The 21054-nt window shown below is 40.8% G+C and overlaps 1 protein-coding gene across 2 annotated transcripts; it reads right to left on the bottom strand.

Annotated features, from left to right (window-relative positions):
• Positions 1 to 255: 255 nt before the first annotated feature.
• Positions 256 to 20720, bottom strand: alms1 (ALMS1 centrosome and basal body associated protein). 2 transcript variants are annotated; one of them, XM_017721443.2, is made up of 19 exons: positions 20413 to 20720; positions 17463 to 17631; positions 17200 to 17314; positions 15056 to 17108; positions 14748 to 14907; positions 12396 to 13373; positions 12163 to 12281; positions 9390 to 10332; positions 9146 to 9265; positions 8113 to 8238; positions 7077 to 7996; positions 5490 to 5607; positions 3509 to 3736; positions 2815 to 3071; positions 2017 to 2176; positions 1815 to 1878; positions 1618 to 1674; positions 1304 to 1403; positions 256 to 558 (listed from the first exon to the last, which is right to left on the bottom strand). In XM_017721443.2, the coding sequence occupies exons 1-19, from the start codon at positions 20455 to 20457 to the stop codon at positions 514 to 516; spliced, it is 6777 nt and encodes a 2258-aa protein (XP_017576932.1). In that variant the 5' UTR covers positions 20458 to 20720; the 3' UTR covers positions 256 to 513. The 2 variants fall into 2 exon arrangements, with proteins under 2 accessions (XP_017576932.1, XP_017576933.1); XM_017721444.2 differs by lacking the exon at positions 1618 to 1674 and having other exon boundaries at positions 20413 to 20719.
• Positions 20721 to 21054: the final 334 nt, after the last annotated feature.

Raw genomic sequence — 21054 nt, 5'->3', positions numbered from 1 at the left:
TCTGGACACCTGTTTTAGATTTTTAACTCTTCAGATGTTTCCTATGACCACCACTGTCAACAACTCTAAACAAATCTGAATTACTTTACATTTTAACTGTTTAATTAAGCAAACATTTTGAAAAGGAAAAAAAAACTCCCTCATATGTACGTGTTCATTAACAACATAAAGAAAAGCTCTGTAGGAGAGCGTCACCAACAGAGTAATGCCTGCGCATGTGAGACAGTCTTGTAGCTTCAGAAAACACTCAGACACTTTAACAGCTGCCATGGGTCATTTATTTTTTAAATATAAAAACTATTAGTAAAATATTAAAAGTAAAATCATGTGATTTTTAGTTTGGTTCCTACAAGTAACAGATCTCCCAAGAGATATACTGTCCATCACATCACATAGACATCATCACAAACACACCATCACACACAGACAAACACACACACACTAAGAACAATAAAACTTGTCTAGATAAACAAAGAGCTGTGCAGTTAAACTTTGAGTTGGTATCTGTTCAGATTACTGCCAAGGTGCTCTTCTGCCCAACACACGATTGGTGACTTTCTATAAGAGAAAAGAGAATAATGCATGAGCTTCAACTGTATCACTACACAAAGGACTAAAGCACATGTGCCAGTATTCAGTAATAAGATATACAATATATATAATAAATATATACAATAATATATTGTGATATTAAATACACATAGTAATGCTCTTGTGGACACTTTGAAATACCATCACTGCATTTTAGTCAAACAAACTGCAGTTTCATCACAGATTTTAGACACTATGCAACCACAGCCTGGCAAACAGAGGAGCAGAACTTTTTCTCCTTCGAAAAGGTGAAAACTCACTTCCCACCCAGTTTGAAGAAGGGGAAAAAAAATGCTCAATCACACAAATACACGTATGTATGTCACAAACTGCATGATTTCCGCATTAAGCACCGTTGTATTTTGTTATGATCATAATGTTTATATGACAAAGTACAGGATATGCAATTTTTTAATGTTACAATACAGATAACAATAGTATATTCTTTGTTTCATATTGTATACATGTAACAGCTTCATGGCTCTTAGTAAAGGTCATAGTGCTCTGTGGAAGGGTTTTCAAGTCTATTATAAATATGTATATTTTTAAATATTGGACATAAACTGCCATGTCAACATTCAGAACATATTTCTATGACATTCAAAACATACCTTTTAATATATTTTCTGATTTTTCTCTAAAAATAAATATTACAATAACATCATAAACTCTGATTAAAGGTTGGGTTAAACACCTGAGAGTGTATGTTTACCTTGTTAAAGAGCTGAGCATTGAGGCGATATGTGCGGTACTCTGCCTTCCTCTTCTCTTCCCATTTCCTCTTTTGAACCTCCGGAAGTTGAGCATAAATCCTGATGGGTTAAGCACACAGAAAAAATCATGTGTTTGGTATTTTCTTGTTTCTATTTAATGGTGATGCTACACTTGTTCCACTCTTGACTGGACCTGATTTCCAAAACAGCACACCAATCAACACATTTTATTCCACAGCATGCTGACAACCATTTTTTCTTTCTTTCTCCGTCACACACATGTACATACACGCAGAAACACGCACAATCCTACCTCCTAACTCTGTCAGTTTTGTCTATTCTCTGAGTGTGTGCTGTCTCTTCCACCCCACTGAGAGCATGGAGAACAGAGCACAGAATAGCACATACAACAAATAATGCATTAATTAACTCACAATTACTAACTCAGGCAAGACATAAAAGCTCATGAACAAGGAGTAGTAATAGTTATGTCTATTGGTTAGTGCTTACCGCTTGGATCTCTGAACCATCTCTTTCATTGGAATGACTCGCTTAGAAGGCAAAGGAGGTGGAACTGAGGAACAGAAGACAATTACCATAAGTGTAGAATGTTCCATATACTGGCAGAAAAATGCTTTTCCTACTGTGACAAACAAACTGTGACAAGCACTGTTTGAGATTCTCTCTGTTAGTACGAGGAATTTAAACCAACCTGCTATCGGCTGCTGTAGTGGTAACGGGCGGTTGAAGAGCTCCTCTCTCTCTCTGGTGAAGACGGCCTGCACCTTCCTCTCCTCTGCCAGCAAGCACAGCCTCTTCATCCGCTCTCGAGAACGGGACACAAACTCCGGTCGTCGCAACTCCAGAGCCTCCTGCAATGTTAATCAGTCCATCAATGAAAACAGTTTTAAATGAATTAAAACAACAGTTCAGCAAAAATGGCAAGTTGCACAATTTCCCCCTTCAATCATATTTTTGGTGTCCAAAAGTTTGCTTTGTTAGTTTTGCACTGGAACTACAAGTCTAATGTAGCCAAATTGTGTAGGTTTATTATTCCATTAGCTGTACATCTAAATCTTTCCTGCCCGTCCATTTTGTTTCATAGTTTAAAATGTAAAAGTTTACTAATGCTGTTAATTATGCCATAAACACACAAAAAACATTTTTATATAGTTACAAAATATAAAAATGGCAAAAGTGACCTGGTATGTCTAATAAATATGAATATCTGATAAGGATGACTGTTGATGTTGAGTGATGAAGAAGTAAAATTTGAGTTTTAACAGTATAGATGAATGTGTATTATTTGGCAAGTAAGAGGTCACTGCTGCTCTTTTTAATTTGTTTTATACATGCTTATTAATGGCTTTAATTTGTTTACGACCCAATTAATAAATGCAAATCATTCAAAAACCCTTTACAAAGGTTGTTTTATTATGAAACGATACCATTCTCTGTTAAGTTGAAAAAAAAAAAAAAAAAACATGTCACACAAATATCGTACACACACCTGCAGAGAGAGACGAACAAGGGCAGAGGGTTTGTTGCCGATGGTCTCTGCAGGGGTTTTTGGATCAAGGGGCTTCTCTTGCTCCAGCTGAATATGCCGTTCTCTGAGTGGTTCCCTCAGTGGCTCTCTCCAGGGCTGAGTCCTAGTGTAAGGCTCGAACCAGGCATGGCTGGCAGGCTGCAGTGATTCATTTTGGGGCTTATTTTCCTTTCTGGCATCCGGCTTCAGCTCATCAGCAGACACAAACCATGATACACCTTAGAGATAGAAACAGCAGTGATATGAGCGAGACTAGGAATGGTGCTGTAGCAATGGTGCTTAAAGTAGGGGTGGGCGATATGAAAAGATGTTATTGGGTCATTCACATCACAACATGCTTTTCTGCATATATTATGGGCATCGTCAACATCGTCAACAGCTGCATGTATCATTCAGAAGCCTCAAAAACAAGCGGTTGAATGGATGTCAGAATATTATGCCATTATTTTATATCATTAATTTATTCTTGCCCATATTATTTTATCAATTATTTTCCCTTTGTTCAATCTTAAGATTTATATCCGCAAACATAAAAAACATAATGTAACCCAAAAAAAACAAAAAAAAAAAAAACAGTGCCTTTTGAAACACAGTGTTGTGATGTTCTATTTTGACCGTGCTGTCGACCCTTACTTAACACCTTTTAAAAACTAACCGTTTGGGTAGTGTATCTGGTTGCTCTTGTGAAGGGCCTCTCTCTTCAACACTTTTTGGGACTGAGTAGAGGCAGCACTATAAGATCTAGATGTAGGAATAGTGGCCTGTAGTTCTGGGTTGCCCGAGGAAGGAGCCCTGTTGTCTCTGGCATTGCCTGGGGAAGGGAAGATAGTGCCGACATCCCGTGTGTGTCTGCGGGTGCCGTTTACTACAATCTCCAGATCACCTGTAGAACAGGGCACACATTTCTTTAATTACAAAAGTTGTTGTCCATTGATCGCTAAGTGACTTCTTAAGTACAAACCCAATTCCAATGAAGTTGGGACGTTGTGTAAAACAAAAATAAAAACATAATACGATGATTTGCAAATCCTTTTCAACCTATACTCAATTGAATACATTACAAAGACAAGATATTTAATGTTCAAATGGATAAACTTTATTGTTTTTTGCAAATATTCACTCATTTTGAATTTGATGCCTGCAACACATTCCAAAGAAGTTGGGACAGGGGCATGTTTACCACTGTGTTACATCACCTTTCCTTTTAACAACACTCAATAAGCGTTTGGGAACTGAGGACACTAATGTTGACGCTTCGTAGGTGGAATTCTTTCCCATTCTTGCTTGATGTACAACTTCAGTTGTTCAACAGTCCGGGGTCTCCGTTGTCGTACTTTGCGCTTTATAATGCGCCACACATTTTCAATGGGAGACAGGTCTGGACTGCAGGCAGGCCAGTCTAGTACCCGCACTCTTTTACTACGAAGCCACGCTGTTGTAACACGTGCAGAATGTGGCTTGGCATTGTCTTGCTGAAATAAGCAGGACGTCCCTGAAAAAGACGTTGCTTGGATGGCAGCATATGTTGCTCCAAAACCTGTATGTGCCTTTCAGTATTAATGGTGCCTTCACAGATGTGCAAATTACCCAGGCCATGGGCACTAACACACCCCCACACCATCAGAGATGCTGGCTTTTGAACTTTGCGCTGATAACAATCCAGACAGTCCTTTTCCTCTTTGGCCCGGAGGACACAACGTCCATGATTTCCAAAAACAATTTGAAATGTGGACTCGTCAGACCACAGGACACTTTCCCACTTTGCATCAGTCCATCTCTGATGAGCTCAGGCCCAGAGAAGCCGGCGGTGTTTCTGGGTGTTGTTGATATATGGCTTTTGCTTTGCATGGCAGTTTTAACTTGCACTTGCAGATGGAGCGACGAACTGTGTTCACTGACAGTGGTTTTCTGAAGTGTTCCTGAGCCCATGTGGTAATATCCGTTATGGAATGATGTCGGTTTTTAATGCAGTGCCGCCTGAGGGATCGAAGGTCACGGTCATTCAGTGTTGGTTTTCTTCCTTGCCGCTTACTTGCAGAGATTTCTCCAGATTCTCTGAATGTTTTGATGATATTATGGACTGTAGATGATGAAATCCCTAAATTCCTTGCAATTGCATGTTGAGAAACGTTGTTCTTAAACTGTTTGACTATTTGCTCACGTAGTTGTTCACAAAGTGGTGAACCTCGCCCCATCCTTGCTTGTGAACGACTGAGCCTTTCAGGGATGCTCCCTTTATACCCAATCATGACATTCACCTGTTTCTAATTAACCTGTTCACCTGTGGAATGTTCCAAACAAGTGTTTTTTGAGCATTCCTGAACTTTCCCAGTCTTTTGTTGCCCCTGTCCCAACTTCTTTGGAACGTGTTGCAGGCATCAAACTCAAAATGAGTGAATATTTGCAAAAAACAATAAAGTTTATCCATTTAAACATTAAATATCTTGACTTTGTAGTGTATTCAATTGAATATAGGTTGACAAGGATTTGCAAATCATCGTCTTCTGTTTTTATTTATGTTTTACACAACATCACAACTTCATTAGAATTGGGGTTGTATTTTAAAATTGCTCTTCTACCTAATTTGCAGATTATTATGCTTAACAATTAAGACAAGAGATCACATGGAGACTGACCTGCTTGTATGCTTCTGCTGACCAGCTTGACTTTTGGCTTCTTGTTACTAAGTGAGCGTGTGGTGCCTCTTTGAGAGGGGAGTGTGTAAGTGCTTGACGATGACGAGTCAGCAGATGCCTGTGAAGAAAACAAAGCACATGTTCATATATACAAAACTGGGGGCCAAAGCCGAGAGACTGGGTGTGTGAAACACATACAGGCAATACAAATTCATTGTTCTCTGTAGGGCTGCGTGTAGGGGTGGGCAATTGATTAAAATATAATATGATACAAAAAACACGTTCACAATACATGACATGCATCACTTTTTTGTTATTATTAGTTAAATACGTTTGAACAGACAAAACTTTCATAAATGTAATTAAGTTTTTAAATTTGCGTTTCTCATAGTGTGCTGCTCTAATTCCAGTTAGTCTAATTATACTCTATTTGTGGTAAAACATAGCTCAGTGTTCTTGAAGTATGAACAATAGCTTTCTGAAGCATATTGTGGTGTAATACTAATGCTGTAATTATACTCCTACATATTTCACACTGATGTACATGTCAGTATATTAAACACACATTGGTAAATCAATAATGTAATGCTAGGTGATATCCAATCTATACCAAGGCATCGGTATTAGTGTCACATTGTGCTACTGTTTTTTTACAGTCTTAACAGTGTTGATAGACCACAAGCAATATACCCATTAGAATATTCTATTTAATAGTGGCATCCTTGTTGCCATAATGTTATTAATGTTACAGACAGCCAAATGAAAGACACTAGCACATTTCCAGCAATTTTTAGCCAAACTTATAATATATAAACGTTATTTAGGCCAAATTGACATTTTTTAACCATTTTTAATCAGTTGCCTATTTAAATAACATTAATCAAATGAAGTACTACACCGAAAGTAAGAGGCAACTGGCCTTTTTGCACAATGTCATGTTTAATTATGCTACGACATGTTTGTATAGGTGTAGCAGTAACAGTTCAAATACAACATGAGTGCATTTACCCAGCTCTACCAAGATAAAAATAACAATTACTAATTGCCGATTTTGTGTTTTGAGCAAAAATCTGCCAATTTTGATCTTGGCTCATCTCAGCTGATATCATGATACTGTGATGTGTAGAACATTTTTATCAAAATTACCCAGCAGTAACAGCAGTGTCACATAGTTAAAGAATGGCTGGTACTATTTTTTATCATGTTTGTTGCATCATGTGAACATCTCGCTCTTAGAAATACCTCATCTGAAACTGTCATTGGTCAAGATGCTCACAGTACACTGCAAAAATGATTCTGGCCAGACAGAAGGCAAATCTACATACTGCAGCTTTTTGCAATATCAGTATTACAAAAGACAATATCTCAATAACAATTAACAAGCTACATATTGTGCAGTCTTAGCTTTCTGCACTCATCTCACAGAAATCTGTTGATCTCACAGAATCCTATAACTAGTTTCATATGAGGTCACAGTAAAGATAAAAATCTTATACTATGGAGGAAAGATAAGACAGGATTTCCAAAGTTCTAAAATTCTCTAAACATTTAAGGATACTTTTGGCCTACAGCTGTATGATGTCTTACCGTGGATTCATCTGTACTGATTACATCTGTGGCAGCATTACCATGTCCTCCTTTCTGCTTGTTGATGGTGTTGTAAAATTTGAGCATGCTACTGCTGGTGTTTGGAATCTGACCACCAGTGATCTCTGCTGACCCACCATTAACCCTATGTGGTCCAAAAGCTCGAACCAAGCGCTGTGTATCGATGGTGGATCGGTTACTGCTTGTCTCCACAGAGACACTGGCAGATTCGTCTCTCTCCGCTGGGCAGCGATAAGCATTCTCTTGCTCTTCCTCCTCTAATGTCTGATCAGTCCTTGAAGAGTTTTCCTCCCATGCAGTTTTTGGAGTAACTCTAACCTCACTGCTGTCTTTGTTCCCTCCTTTTCTGCTTACCCCTTTCCCCTGGGCCCTTGTCAGCTCAAGTTCTCTGCTCCTGCTCTTGCCCCTTTCCTCTCGGTTGCTAGCTGTGTGTGGAGGAGTGGAGCTGTGCAGGAGACGGGACAGACGCTCTAATCTCTCCAGCAATGATGTTTCTCCCTCATTATTGGGCCGAGTCTCCTGCAGGCTCCATCTCTCACTGAAACGATGCCACAGTTGGTCAAGAGAGCTACTAATCTCTAGGCCAAGCTCTTGAGTCTTCATGCGTCGTACCTCCTCCCTGATGGGCTTAACTGATAAAGGAAGTGCTTCTGGTACAAAGCCATGTCTTTGTACAGTATGGCTTTGATTATGCAGGTCATCTGTGCTGTAGTCGGCCTCCATCTGCAGGGGGACAAATTCTTCCTCCTCCTCCTCTTCAGCCTGCTCAGCATTATGTATGGCTTCCTGATCCTTGTTAGTGCTGAAAACTGGAAGCTGATAGTGAGAACTAACATTGTCCCTTTGAGTACCGGCAGCAACCTTAGTTTCAAGAAGACCTCTTCCAAAGACAGATGATTCTGTCCAAGAAAGAGAAAAAAAAGAGAAAAAAAAAAAAAAAGAGTCCTTTCATTTAGGTGTATAACATCTTTAGAAAATTGTGTTTCTCCATTCATGTATGCAGAACACATCTCACCTCTATACATTTTGGCCCTTTTACTGTAAATACCCTCCTTATGTTTTGGTGTAATGGTGTTGTCCTCAAGCTCTCTGGAGCCCAGAATCTCGGTGGTAAAACGAGGTGGCACAGCGTCATCAGACCCTACAGAAAAAATTATAAAGAGAAAAGGAGCATGAGCTCAAAAAGAAGTGGCCTCAGTGTTGGACACCAGACAGCAGAGCACCAGCAAAACACCATAAGGTACTGGCTTGTGCATGTGATGAAGCTCAGTATCACTAGTTTTGTTTTTCACTCAGACAAAGGAGACTATGAATAATACAGGAGTTCAAGTGGGAGGGGCAAAAGAATGTCTAAGGGAGAACGCGAACGAGAGAGAGCAAGAAAGACAAAGAAAAATATATACTGTAAGTGTTTATAATGCCTCAGTAAACACTCTTAATAACACTGAAGAATCACTAGTGCATAGTTTGTGGTTTGTAGAGAAAAGGCACACCACAACAGCATTGTTGGACATCATTCTGTAACTAAGAGAGGTGACTGGCCACGGTGACAGTGTCACTGATAAACATGGATGATTACCAGATGAGCATTTAGCAGTGTTCGTTTATTTAAGGTGGGGGGGGGGGAGCAGTAGACCCCCTGTCCTTTAAAAAAAATTTTATTGTATAATACTAGGTGCACCAGAAATTAAGCAATGAGATGTTCAGCATCCATGGGTCCCAAAATGACATTGGTTTATTTCACCACCGCAATTGATGGCAAAAGTTGTGAAAATTTATCTCCTGACAGAGCATTCTGATAACCAATGTGATATGCTGGTGTTACTGCTGGCTTTCATAATATTTGACCCTAAATGAAAAGTCTGGTTTGCCATTGAATGTCTACCATCACAATGTAAGCACAGCTTTAGGGCTGTAAAAGCTATATTCTACTGTTCATGAGTTTACGGAGCAGGGAAGACATTAAAAAAAACACAAACACCTATAAATTCTACTTAATACATGGTGGATACTAATGCGTTGAGCAGGTATGGCTTTTCTTCCTGTACCTGGATGGGAGCTCTCCATGGTGGTATCGGAGCAAACGGGAGAGAGCTTGGGGTCAGTATGTGGCATGTAGAAGAGCTCTGAGCTGCCATGAGGTTTATATGGCAACAGTGTTGAAAAATCTGCAGGAAATACATATAAAAAACAGGAGCTTTCACATAGTAATTCATATGAGAATCTTACACAAAACAACAGAATCAAAAGAAACAGAAATGAGGGGACAGTATTTTAAATATCGCTGCTTACCAGGTGTGCGAACAGAGAGAGGTTTAGGTGACACAGCCAGTCTTTGGGGTGGAGTAAAAGTTTGTGCATATCTACAGCTGATCTGAGAGACACCACTGACTATTTCAGTATACTGGCCTTGGCCTGCAGGTCTGTCTTTACTTGTACTGGTCTGGCTGATCGCTGAGGCATATTGTTCTTCACTGGAGCTTGAGACTGATGATGGGGCTCTTAAGGTTCTTTGACTGTCAGAGAGAGGTTTGTGTAAACCGGTCTGCAGCTCTGAGGGGCTACAGGCATCACTGGTGGGGGAGTGGAGTCTTTGAGTCATGCTCTGCTGTGGTTTAGGTGAAATAGTAAGGTGGATGTGGGATGTGAGAGATCTATGAGGGGAGACTGAACTTAAGTCCAAACTTGAAGGGATATCATTCTTGCTTGTGATGCTTTTATAAGGCATATCTGACTGATCAGCTTGTTCACTATTTTGCTCATCTTCACCCTTTCCTTCTTTGTCTTCTCTCATTGTCCCCTTCTTTTCTATTTCTGTTTCTCCATCACACATGAGATTCTGTCTCCTCCCCTCATCAATTGATTTTAGTGATGTGTTCGTGGGGCTGCAGCTACGCTCCTGCTGAGATGCAGTGTACATATGGTCATCCTGTGTGGGCAGGTGATGAGTTCCCGGCTGTGGGGAGGGTGTGCGGCGAGTGGTTGCTATGGTAATGGAGGTCAGTGGGGCATGGGGGTTTAGCCCCTCCCGGAGGGCAATCTGATGCACTTTGGACTCCAGGTTGTGATGAAGGGGTGTGTGCAGTGGAGCGGTGGAGTCCAGTGGATTCTGGGCAGCTCTCTGCAGCTGCTCGGAGAGACGGTCTTCCGCATTGCGCACTGCTGTAAAGCCCACTGTAAGGTCGGGGACTGCACCAACGCTGGACTGAGCACTGCCTTCAGAATCTGAGCTCCACTGAGAAATGGGGTAGAGTGATTGTCAGGTTATTTCATTAAGAAGAATGACAAAGATTCAAAATGATACATAGCATCAGTAGATATTCAAGTTTTCATTAATAAAATGAATAGACACATGCTTCTGATACTGGTAGACTTATAAAAGAATGCCTTACAAACCTGACAACGTTTGTTTTGAATGTACTTTGTTGTTCATTTTGTATTAAAACTACACAGTAGTGTACATTAACCAGACATTAGGCTGGATGATTTGGGCAAAATTGCTACAAGTTTTCTGACCAGTTTTGTGCAATTTAAATGCTTATTATTTTATACAAAATGAGGCCTGATTTTTTTTTTTGGCCAAGAAATTCAACATATTCACTTATTTTAGTGTGGAGATTTAAAAGTTTCCATTTTAATTACTACCTTGATTATTAAAGAAATTATAATTGCATGGACAAAGTTGATTAATACAAGCATACTAATACAAGCATTACTAAGGATAGGCCTTGGTTCATGTATGTTAGGGAGTTATAGCATTGGAAAGTCCCTGAACATTTAGAAGCACAGAGAAGAAGGACAAGCTAGCCTCCAATGAGTGAAGTAAGCCAATAAGAACCTGCAGAAACCAGGTTTTTTGGAGGCCGTTAATAAATCAAGAGTTAAAGGGCCTTGAAAGGACGGAATAGGTTTGGTACAGCCAAAAAACAACAACAAAAAAAAAAAAACAATGTCATGTATGATTGGAAATAAGGGTGTCCAAGAGAAGTGCACAGTCAGGATATAAAGAGGACTAAGATGATATGTGACAAGGTAATTGGGAGGGGTGATAATTTCATCATCCCCAAGTAGGATATAAAAAAAAGGATGTTTTGTGATGATCTTTGTATTTGGTTGTCCGGAAACCATCTTGCCACCTGATGCTCAAAAAAAAAAAAGAGCGGACCTTTTCCTTCCTTCCAAAAGAACTTATCGACTGAAGTTTGTTTTTTCTTTTTCTTTTTGCAGAATGCTTTTTAATTTTATGACCCTTTTCGGATAAGAGATCAGAATAATTTTAGAATAAAAACCTAACTTAGAATAATTAGTTGTAATATAACATATGTTCGGACTTGGGGTGGCGGCTGAATCGACACTAACCTGAGTGCGAAACAAAGAATTCCAGACTACCAGTTAGTTCTGGTTGTACTGTCTCCACAGTATGTGGGTACTTAGTTGCTTCAGGTAGTTTGCAACTTTAGGTGTTATTAGGTTAAAGCTCCATTTAATACTGATTAAAAAACATTTTTCATAATAGGATAGAATCAAAACTGCAGTCCTTCAAACTGTGATTTCGAAGTAACAATGCTTTATCATTTAGCCCTAACCAGACAGAAATCAAATTTCCAGATACTGAACTGTAGCACCAGGTACATAAAAATAGATAGCAGTTAATTATTTTTGCTATCAACCAATATTGCTCAAAACAAACAAACAAACAAACAAAAAAAAACCAATGTTCTCTAGTACCAGTATCAATACAGACAATATATCAGCCAACACTAGTAGGAAAGGAGAAGTAAAGATAAAGCCAGATAAAAACAATGCAGTCACGTGTTATTTTCTGTACAAAAGAACCTTGCTCTGTCTCACACACAGTCATCAGATACACAGTTTTACCTTTAACAGACTATAAGGATTGTCCACAAAGCAGTCTGCCAGCATCACAGAGAAAAAAACTCACATTACTTCATTACTCATTTCTACACATGCCAAAGCAAAACTGTTTTTTTTTTTGTTTTTTTTTTTAAATAATTGACATGAATGATCTTCATTTTCATTATGATTCCTTGGCTGTAGGTTGTACCTTGGAGTGTTTGGTGTGAAGCAGCAGCTCTTTTTTGATCTCTTCAATTCTCTTTCTGTCCTCTATGTTGAGTTCTAAGGATTCACACTGGCGGCCAGATGCCTTCATCATGATCCACTCTGAAAAAGTGATTGTGAAATTTCCAAAAGGAACAATTCTTACATCAATGTGTGGTTCTATTAAATCATAGAATAGCTCTTTTTGTTCTCTGTGATGGTCAAAAGACTGTGTACCTCTAGCTCGGCTCTCTTCCGGGTCAGTAGTACTTGGCCGGCTGGTAACCACGGAGACTGGCGACTCACTCTGGAGGAGCTTAGCAACCCTGGCAGCAAGTGAACTCTCACTACTATCGTCACTCAAAGAACTCAACTCCGCTTCTGCTGGAGTGTGGGTAGGGCTATTCTCAGGTGAGTTAACTCCAGTGTTTACTGCACTCTCCTGGCTTTGCTGGGGGTCATCTGATGCTGACGAAACATTGCCCTGCACGACTGACAGGCTTATTGGACCCACTTTGTCTGGGTCTGCTGCACTGCAGCCCTCAGGCTCTGTCCTCCTTGGTGCCACACGAAGATCACATGATTTGAGATTCTCCTCCTTGCTCTGTGAATGATTTGTTGCTTCTGTGGATAAGTGATCAGTCTGAGTGTAGAGCTGCAGAGGTCCACATGAAGACGAACAGCTCTCCTTCAGGGCAGAGTCAGATAAAGATCGAGCCAGGGTCATGGAGATCTTTCCACCAACTGACAGAGAAGAGTCATCTAGGTATGCCTGTGTGTTTCTTCTGAGAGACAGGAATGAGGTATCACTCTCCGAGTAGCAGTGTGATCCAGGGGAGGAGGCTTGTGAAGAACAGCCAGATACCAGGCCCACCGCATGACCCAGCAAACGTCTGATCTCCTGCAAGGTGCCAGAGCCCACTAGTGATGAGTCTCCTTCTTTAGCTTCCAGCCAGGCCCCAGGATGAGAGACAGACTTTGGATTAAGTTGGACTGAGAGGCCATAACTTCCCTCCCGCTGGAGGCCAGGTTCCTGAGGAGTAGGTGGTGTATGAGGATCATGTGCAGCCTCTACTGGGCAACGCACCATCCGGACATTCCCTGGACTAGCTGGTCTGTCTGGCTTTTGAACAGCAAGCCTCCGAGCTAAAGAGGTCCTGGAGCCTACAGAGAGTAAACTACAACTGGAAAATGTCTCCTTCTGAGGGCTTTCCCCTATAAACAACAAAAGCAACACATCAAAAACAATTAGAGGCAACAGAAATGAAAAGAGTCCGTTGGAATCTAGGAAATGTTTTTACAATACCCTACCTTGTCGTAAATATGTTACATTTGCATTCAAGACCAGTAAATGAAAACATACATAAAGGTACAAAGCAATGCCCACTCCTCACTGTCACTAAACAAGGCCTGTGTTATTTAGAATTCCTATGATTTTTTAATGATACAGCCCATTGTTTTTACTACTATGTTGACATGTGTAATTTTTCACATGAAGTTATTTCAACAAGGTAATGTTTTCTAAAATAGACAGTACTGACCGCCCACACATTATGTAATATTCATCAACAGCAGAGAACATTTGCCAGAAGGAAGTTGACTTCATTGTAAAACAGGTAAATGTTAAATAACCAGAATTATACCAGCAGAAAAAATTGGACACTCAGCTGTTCAGTGTTAAGTCAGGTTTAAGACAGGTTCAGAAAGATTTCAGTATGGAAATATCAATTATTAAGCTGCAGAACCACTAGACTTTTGCAGTTCTGACTGCCTTGCAAAATGGCCATGACTGAGGCAGGTTAGGAAGATTGTCAACAAAAGCATTATGTTTCTGTGGAGCATAGTGCTGCACACTGAGAAGTACCAAAAAAAAAAAAAAGATGACTGCTATGAGTGGCAGCAGTGGGGTGATTTGTGTGCAGCTGTGGTTAGCCAAGCAGCAACCACAACAGTTAGCAAGCTGGCTAAAATGCCTACCATAAACAGTAAGAACATAAAAGTAAACTAAATTAAACAATACACTGGCCACAGAATCGTGCAACACACTGATCTACAGCAAAAAAGTGTAGATAACTGGCATGCCTGGCAGTAGGTAATAAGAACACAACTGGCAAGCTGGCAAACGCACCTAAAATAAACAGTAAAACCACAGAAGCTAAGACAGTAATACAGTCTTCTGACTGACAGTGCGTCATGCAGTCTTTTTTTCATGTGTTTACCAGCAGAGGAGAAAAGGTAAAAGGGTTTTTGCTTAGACAAATTAGCGTTTAAATTAGCTTAAATTAGCGTTTCCTTCGTTTTTGGAGATTCAGTGCTATGAAGGACTGCCCATTCAGAGCTCAACGTATTTAAAGCAGCATCGGTATTGTTAGAGGACCCAAATCGGTGTGTCAGTGTTTAACTTGAAATTTATTTGCGTCATTGTCTGCAACGTAAAAAAAATCAGCAGGCAAATTCAAGTGTGACTGGGCCTTTATAGGTTACACCATAATTATTGCTAGTGACTAAAGCTGAGTGACTTATTCATGGCAATCAATTATTAAGTAATAAAGTTAAGTGCAATAGTATATGTCAAAAAAGTCTGCTCACCTTCAGATGGGTGTGTGCTCTTAGTTGGTGTTCCTATTGAGCCTTTGATGGTACACAGATCAGTAGGAGAGAACTCAGGTTCTCTGATGGGGCCCCGAAATGTAAAAGGATTTAAAATTGTCGAAGGTGACTGGTCAATTCCCAAGTTACGGAGATACAGCTACAGAAAAATTCAGAAAAAAACATTTTTATAGCTTGTGTTTCATAAAATAGTAAAAAAGTAAAATTTATTTCATCTTTAATTATTTTTATCTATTAACAAATATTTTTATTGGTCAAATATTTGCAATCGGACAGTCTTAACTTACAGGGATCCTGTCTTCAATACTGATCTCATAGGAATGTGGAGGGGAGCCAGGTCTGGAAGTCCAGTAGGGTGCATAGTTGTCCACTTCCAAACTAACTACAGAGGATGCTGCACCCACTGAAGCCAGTAAACTCTGTTCACCATGCCAACTGCCTTGAGAGCCAGAAAGGGCACTAAAAACATTGTGGTTTGAGGACACGTCACCGAACTGGCCCAGACTGAGCAATGCAGAAGGCTGTACAGGGCCAGCTTCTGGCTGATCTGCTAAGTTCTGTTCACTTGCTTCTCTTGAGAGCACAGGCGATTCATGTATACGTGGAGACAGTGGAAGCTGTGTGTTGTGTTGAACTCCATCATGCTGAATAGACGTTACTGCTGTGCTAAGAGAGGAGTGGGACTGGGAGTGAACAAGAGGGGATGCTGAGGGTGGTACTCCAGCTCCTCCTGCTCCCACCAGATCCCCATGTCTTGACGAGCCATTCCCTGGCTGAGGGGAGACAGTCACAACTGGCTGAACACTGGTGTTTGTGTCAAATTCTGATGGTGTCCCATTGTTACATTGCGGACTTTGCTGTGTCAGCATGAGGCTTTGTGCATCAGACACAGAGTCCTGTGCTGCCCTCTTTAGAGGTATACTGTTAAACTCCTGCAAACCCAGGTTGTCTGAAAACGACCTGCTGGAACTCTGGTTGGCCTTCCAAGCACCTACTTTCTGCAGATAGCTGAGGGTTGGTAGGGAACGCACTCTTCCTGCAGATAGCATGGAATCCTGATCCTTGGACTTCTTGTCAGATGAAGAAGGAAGAGCATCTGAGTTTGGTGGATAAGGAGATATGTTCTCAGAGGCAGAGACAGGTACATAGAGGCCAGTAGAAGGGGGGTCACAGTTATCTGGAATGTCATGCTGAAAAGGAGGGACATGTGTCTCTGTATGAGCCTTCACCGGATCCAAAGATGTGCCATGTGGAACTCTAGGAACTATCTGAAGATCTCTGGTGCTCAGGTCGAGAGCTGGCATCTGGCCTGCTTTGGAACTACTGCTCTGAATTGACATGGCCATAGTAGCCATGGTTTCTTGATGAGAGTATAAAGGAGAGAGTTTGGTCATGGCTGGTGCTGCTCTATTAAGGAGTATGGCAGGTGTGGACTGAGACAAAGGCTGAGAAGTTAAGAAAGAACCATCTGCTGCTGTCTGGCTGCCTGAGCCCCAGAGCACTCTCTGTAACCCTGGCACACAAGTACTAGCTCCACTGGCTGGAGTGACACAAAGTACACTTGAAGTACCTTTGGTCCCACTTTTGTTTGTATGTCTTGGTGCAGAGGCTGTGGCATCACTATGCCTGTTAGATTGGAGCTGTCTGTGGGCTGGGTCAGTGGTGTGGTCTACCTGTATGCTTGAGGAACGAACAGTAATATTTGAGGCTATGGATACCTGAGAAGAAAGTGAAACACCAACATTTCTTGTGGTCTTTCTTTGGGATAAGGATGAAGAAGAACCACCTTGTGGCTGCTCTCTACTCCCAGATGGTCTTGACTTTGGTTCCTCTGCAGAGATACAGGCAAGATCAATATGTTTAGACTGGTCCTGGATAGAGTGCGGTTGTGTTAGCACAGCTTTAGTTTGACTGAGAGCAGTCCCAGAAGCAGAAGAGACCACACAGCTATTGGCTACACCAACATCTTTTTCTTGGTGCTCCAGCAAGAGATGAGCAGGAGCACTATCATCACTATGAGTGCCCACAGCAGCCTTTCCTGTATCTGAATCAGCATCAGCCTGTTCCTTTCCCTCCATCTGTCTTTCAAGGTTTTTGTTCTGTCCACTTTCTTGCTCCTCGTCATGAACCTGTGTTGCCTGGTAATGGCTACCGGGTGAAAGACTGTGCTGTGAAAGTGAGCAGCAGCTACTGCCACCTTCTGAAATGGCAGCAGTTACTCCCAAAGGATGCTGAGACAGTGAACCCTGTTCATGTGAAATGTTTGGGAAGCTTGATTCCACATCCTGGTGTGACATATTAAGGAACCTTCCAGAGGCAATGGACAGATCAGGATATCCCCTAAACACATAAACACAAGCACTTAGAATATTCTATATAACAGAAAACAAAAGATATACAATATTCGTAGTTCATCTTTCAAAAACAGTACCGCAAGGGGAAAAACTCTGAATCTGTCTGATGCAGTAGAGTGGACTCAGAAGGGATGAGGGTTTTCCCCTGGGGCATCAGTGTCAGTGCAGGTGACAGATGGCTATCCTGAAACTCTGCCAAGGTGGAAAGCATAATTTTATAAATATATCAAAATAATACCATAAAAAACACTGAGTAACAATTTTATAGTGCGTTTTGTCATTGATACAGGTAACAAATGCAGTTATTTGGCGTAATAGCAATGGCTTGATTTGTATTTACCAAGCTGTAAAGATTCTCGTGGTGTTCCTGAACCATCCATTTTGGACAGCTGTCCTTCAGTGCTGAGGGTGAGCCTATGTTGACTGCTAGTCTCATGCAAGGCTGATGTGTGTCCTAAAAACTGAATGGGATCTTCCTCTGCAGGGAGCTGGTGCCACGACTCCATTCCCTACAAAAGAAAAATAAATAAATAAAAGAATCAGATATAAAACTTTTATTATAATATCTATACAACTATGCACCCAAAGCGCTGTCAAAAACCTGTACTAATAAATATGGAACCAACCCAAAATTGTCTCAAGATGCAATATAGCAATTTCCAGGAATTTAATCTTCTTCTTCTTTCTGCTGCTCCCTTTAGGGGTCGCCATAGTGGATCATCTGCCTCCATCTTGCCCTATCCATTGCCTCCTCCACTTTCACACCAACCATCTCCATGTCCACCTTTACTACATCCATAAACCTTCTCTGAGGTCCACCTCTTCTCCTTCTACCCAGCAGCTCCATCTCCAACATTCTTTGCCCAATATATCCACTACTCCTCCTCAACACATGTCCAAACCATCTTAACCTGGCCTCTCTGGCTTTATCTCCAAACTGCTCTACCTTCACTGTCCCTCTGATCTCCTTATTTCTAATCCTGTCCAGCCTTGTCACTCCCAACGAAAATCTCAGCATCTTCATCTCCGCCACCTCCAGCTCAGCCTCCTGTCTTTTAGACAGAGCCACAGTCTGCAAACCATACATCATAGCAGGACGCACTACTGTCTTGTAAACCTTCCCTTTCACTCTTGCTGCTATCCTTCTGTCACACATCAGCCCTGACATCCGTCTCCATCCACTCCATCCTGCCTGCACCCTCTTCCTCACCTCTTTTTTGCACTGTCCATTGCTCTGGATGGTTGACCCAAGATATTTGAAGTCATCCACCTTTACGACCTCTACTCCTTGCATCTTCACCTTTCCACCTGCCTCCCTCTCATTCACACACATGTATTCCGTCTTATCTCTACTGACCTTCATTCCTCTCCTCTCCAGTGCAAATCTCCACCTCTCCAGATTCTCTTCCACCTGCTCTCTACTCTCACCACAGATTACAATGTCATCTGCAAACATCATGGTCCATGGAACCTCCTGCCTGACCTCATCTGCCAACCTGTCCATCACCACTGGAAACAAGAAGGGGCTCAAAGCTGATCCCTGATGTAACCCTACCTTCACCTTGAAACCATTTGTCACTCCAACTGCACACCTCACCACTGTCTCACTATCCTCATACACGTAATTTCCAGGAATTTAATAAAATAAATAATACAGCTAGTTTTGATCAATACCATCATGTTGCCTTATATAAATACCATACAGTCTAGCTTAATAATGATCATGTTATGTTTTTCATATTATAGTGCTCAAGGTCAGCATTTTCAATAAAACCTCCAGTTCCCTTCATTCTCGGTGCATGCTATCAGGATTATTAACAATTAAAAAAAAAAGTCAATATATGAAACAATAAAAACCTATGACTATTTAACTCATAAAATAAAGCTATTCAAAACCAGCATGTGTTTGCTCATCATCGCAGTTCTTTTACACCACACCATGGGCAGCATTTCAATGCAATTCTCTGAGAACATTACGCACTCCAACAAATGACAAGGCAAACTGTATACATAAAGCTGTTTTTATTAAATTAATTAAGTACATGTAGCTGCAACATTACACACACACTTAATAATGTAATTCCTGTGCCAGTGTCGAAATTAAACTAGTGCAACTGTACCGTCGATATTTTTTTGCAGTATCAAAAGCAATCTTAGTCTTACTGGAACATTTTAGCAAACCCCACAATCAGAAGGAATAGTTACTGACAAATTTCATCTTCGTTGAGATTGCAAGAGTTATTTATGCGGTGTTGGCGGAGAGTGAGTAGCACGCAAAATTCAAAATCAATAACACTGTTGTGAATGAGGTCTAACAAAACACATAGCATCTGCCTACCAGCCTTGAACCCTTGAGTTAAGTGCTAACCCCCTATCTGCATGGAGATAGTGTGTCTACAGTAGGGCTGTGTAGTATGCACATAATATTATGCATGCCGAATGGGTGAAGATGATCTCCCTTGGTAAATTACAGAACAATGCCTGCTGAGATACGACAAAACCACTAAAATGTAATATTCGAATTTGTTTGACTATTGCCTCAAATATTTGACTATTATGTAGAAGACATAAGTAACGTTAGTGTTTCAAAAGTGAGATCTGCTAACTAACTTCACCGTAAAGCTACATGTTCTATCAGAAGTGTAATAGAGCCATGTTATGTTACTTAGCTGGGTTAGCTATGTGAAGTTTGCAGATATATGTAGCTAATGTTCGTACCGGCGCCGAGAGCTCGATTTAACGATGAAACGTTATACTTACTCATACTGACAGAAGTATTTTAAAAATATAAATATGATTTACATAGTTAGCCAACTGCCTAGTTAATCGGAACACAGGCTAACCAGAACTAAGCTATCTAACGCTAACTAATTAGTTAGCATCTTAGGAAACAAAGGTAACTAGCTAGCTAATCTAGTTAACGTTAGCATCCCTTCTGATTTTTATCTGTTCAGTTTGATTTCCAGACTCTGGGCGTTGTTCTTTACTCAGCGGACAAGATAACACTTACTTAGCTATTTTACCTTACCGTGATCTAACTACTTAGCTTAATCTGGCTAGCTAACTAGTTAGCTAACCTAGTGTCACTTTATATGTCGGCACTTGTTGCTATGTCAGCTAACGGTAGCTAACGATAGCTAGTAAAGTTATCATGACTGTTGCCTAACTAGGTTAGGTTGGATTGTGGAGCGGGAAAACATTTGTGAAGCACAGCTCTTCAAAACTACTGAAAAAAAGACACGAAACGGTATTTAAAAGGTAACTCTATTAACTCCGTTCAAATCACTCACAGTGTTGAGACTAGCCCCGTCCTCGCCCTCCTGTAGGGTCTCCATTGTTGTTGTTGTTTCAGCGCCAGTACCAACTGTCTCTGGTTTCTATGAGAATAACTGACGTTTTCGCGTCTGCGCACAAGAAGCACAGGGTGCTAATCCACATCTTCACAGATTCGGCATCTCTTTACTGCGATCTTCACTTCTTATGTCACGAAGTTCTGCAGTTGAAAATCCGTGTGTAATTCCCACTTAATTTATCCCAGCACAGACTAGCCTTGTGCAGAGGTGTAAACGTAGTAGCTCACTCCGCTTTTGCTTTGAAGCTGAGCCAAACCTATGCGCCAAATTTACCGCCACTTTGCGCGGTCAATTAAAGTGGTGAAGGACCTAATAGCACCATCTCATGACGACGACAACAACAACAACAACAACAATAATAATAATAATAATAAAATAGTAACAATAACAATAGAATAATAATACTATTTTAATATATTTTCTTATATTTGCACAATTATTTATTTACATAATATACTTTAGGAATCTAAAATTGTGGCTGGTTAAATATGCAGTTTCGATTCCCTGTTGTGGGGAGCAGAAGTGGAACCGCTCGGGGGGAGAGGAGGGGAGGAGGGGAGGAGGGAAACGACGAATGAC

The sequence above is a fragment of the Pygocentrus nattereri genome, chromosome 5, assembly GCF_015220715.1.
Source record: "Pygocentrus nattereri isolate fPygNat1 chromosome 5, fPygNat1.pri, whole genome shotgun sequence".
Lineage (NCBI taxonomy): Eukaryota > Metazoa > Chordata > Actinopteri > Characiformes > Serrasalmidae > Pygocentrus > Pygocentrus nattereri.
The sequence above is the reverse complement of the archived record's forward strand: the minus strand, read 5'-3'. Positions and strand labels throughout refer to the sequence as shown.

Coding starts and splice junctions, on each gene's coding strand:
- alms1 (XM_017721443.2), bottom strand. CDS start 20,457: ATGGAGACCCTACAGGAGGGCGAGGACGGGGCTAGTCTCAACACT. Junction 3,072..3,508: donor CCAGATACACTACCCAAACG/GTTAGTTTTTAA, acceptor TCTATCTCTAAG/GTGTATCATGGTTTGTGTCT. Junction 559..1,303: donor ATGCTCAGCTCTTTAACAAG/GTAAACATACAC, acceptor TTTCTCTTATAG/AAAGTCACCAATCGTGTGTT.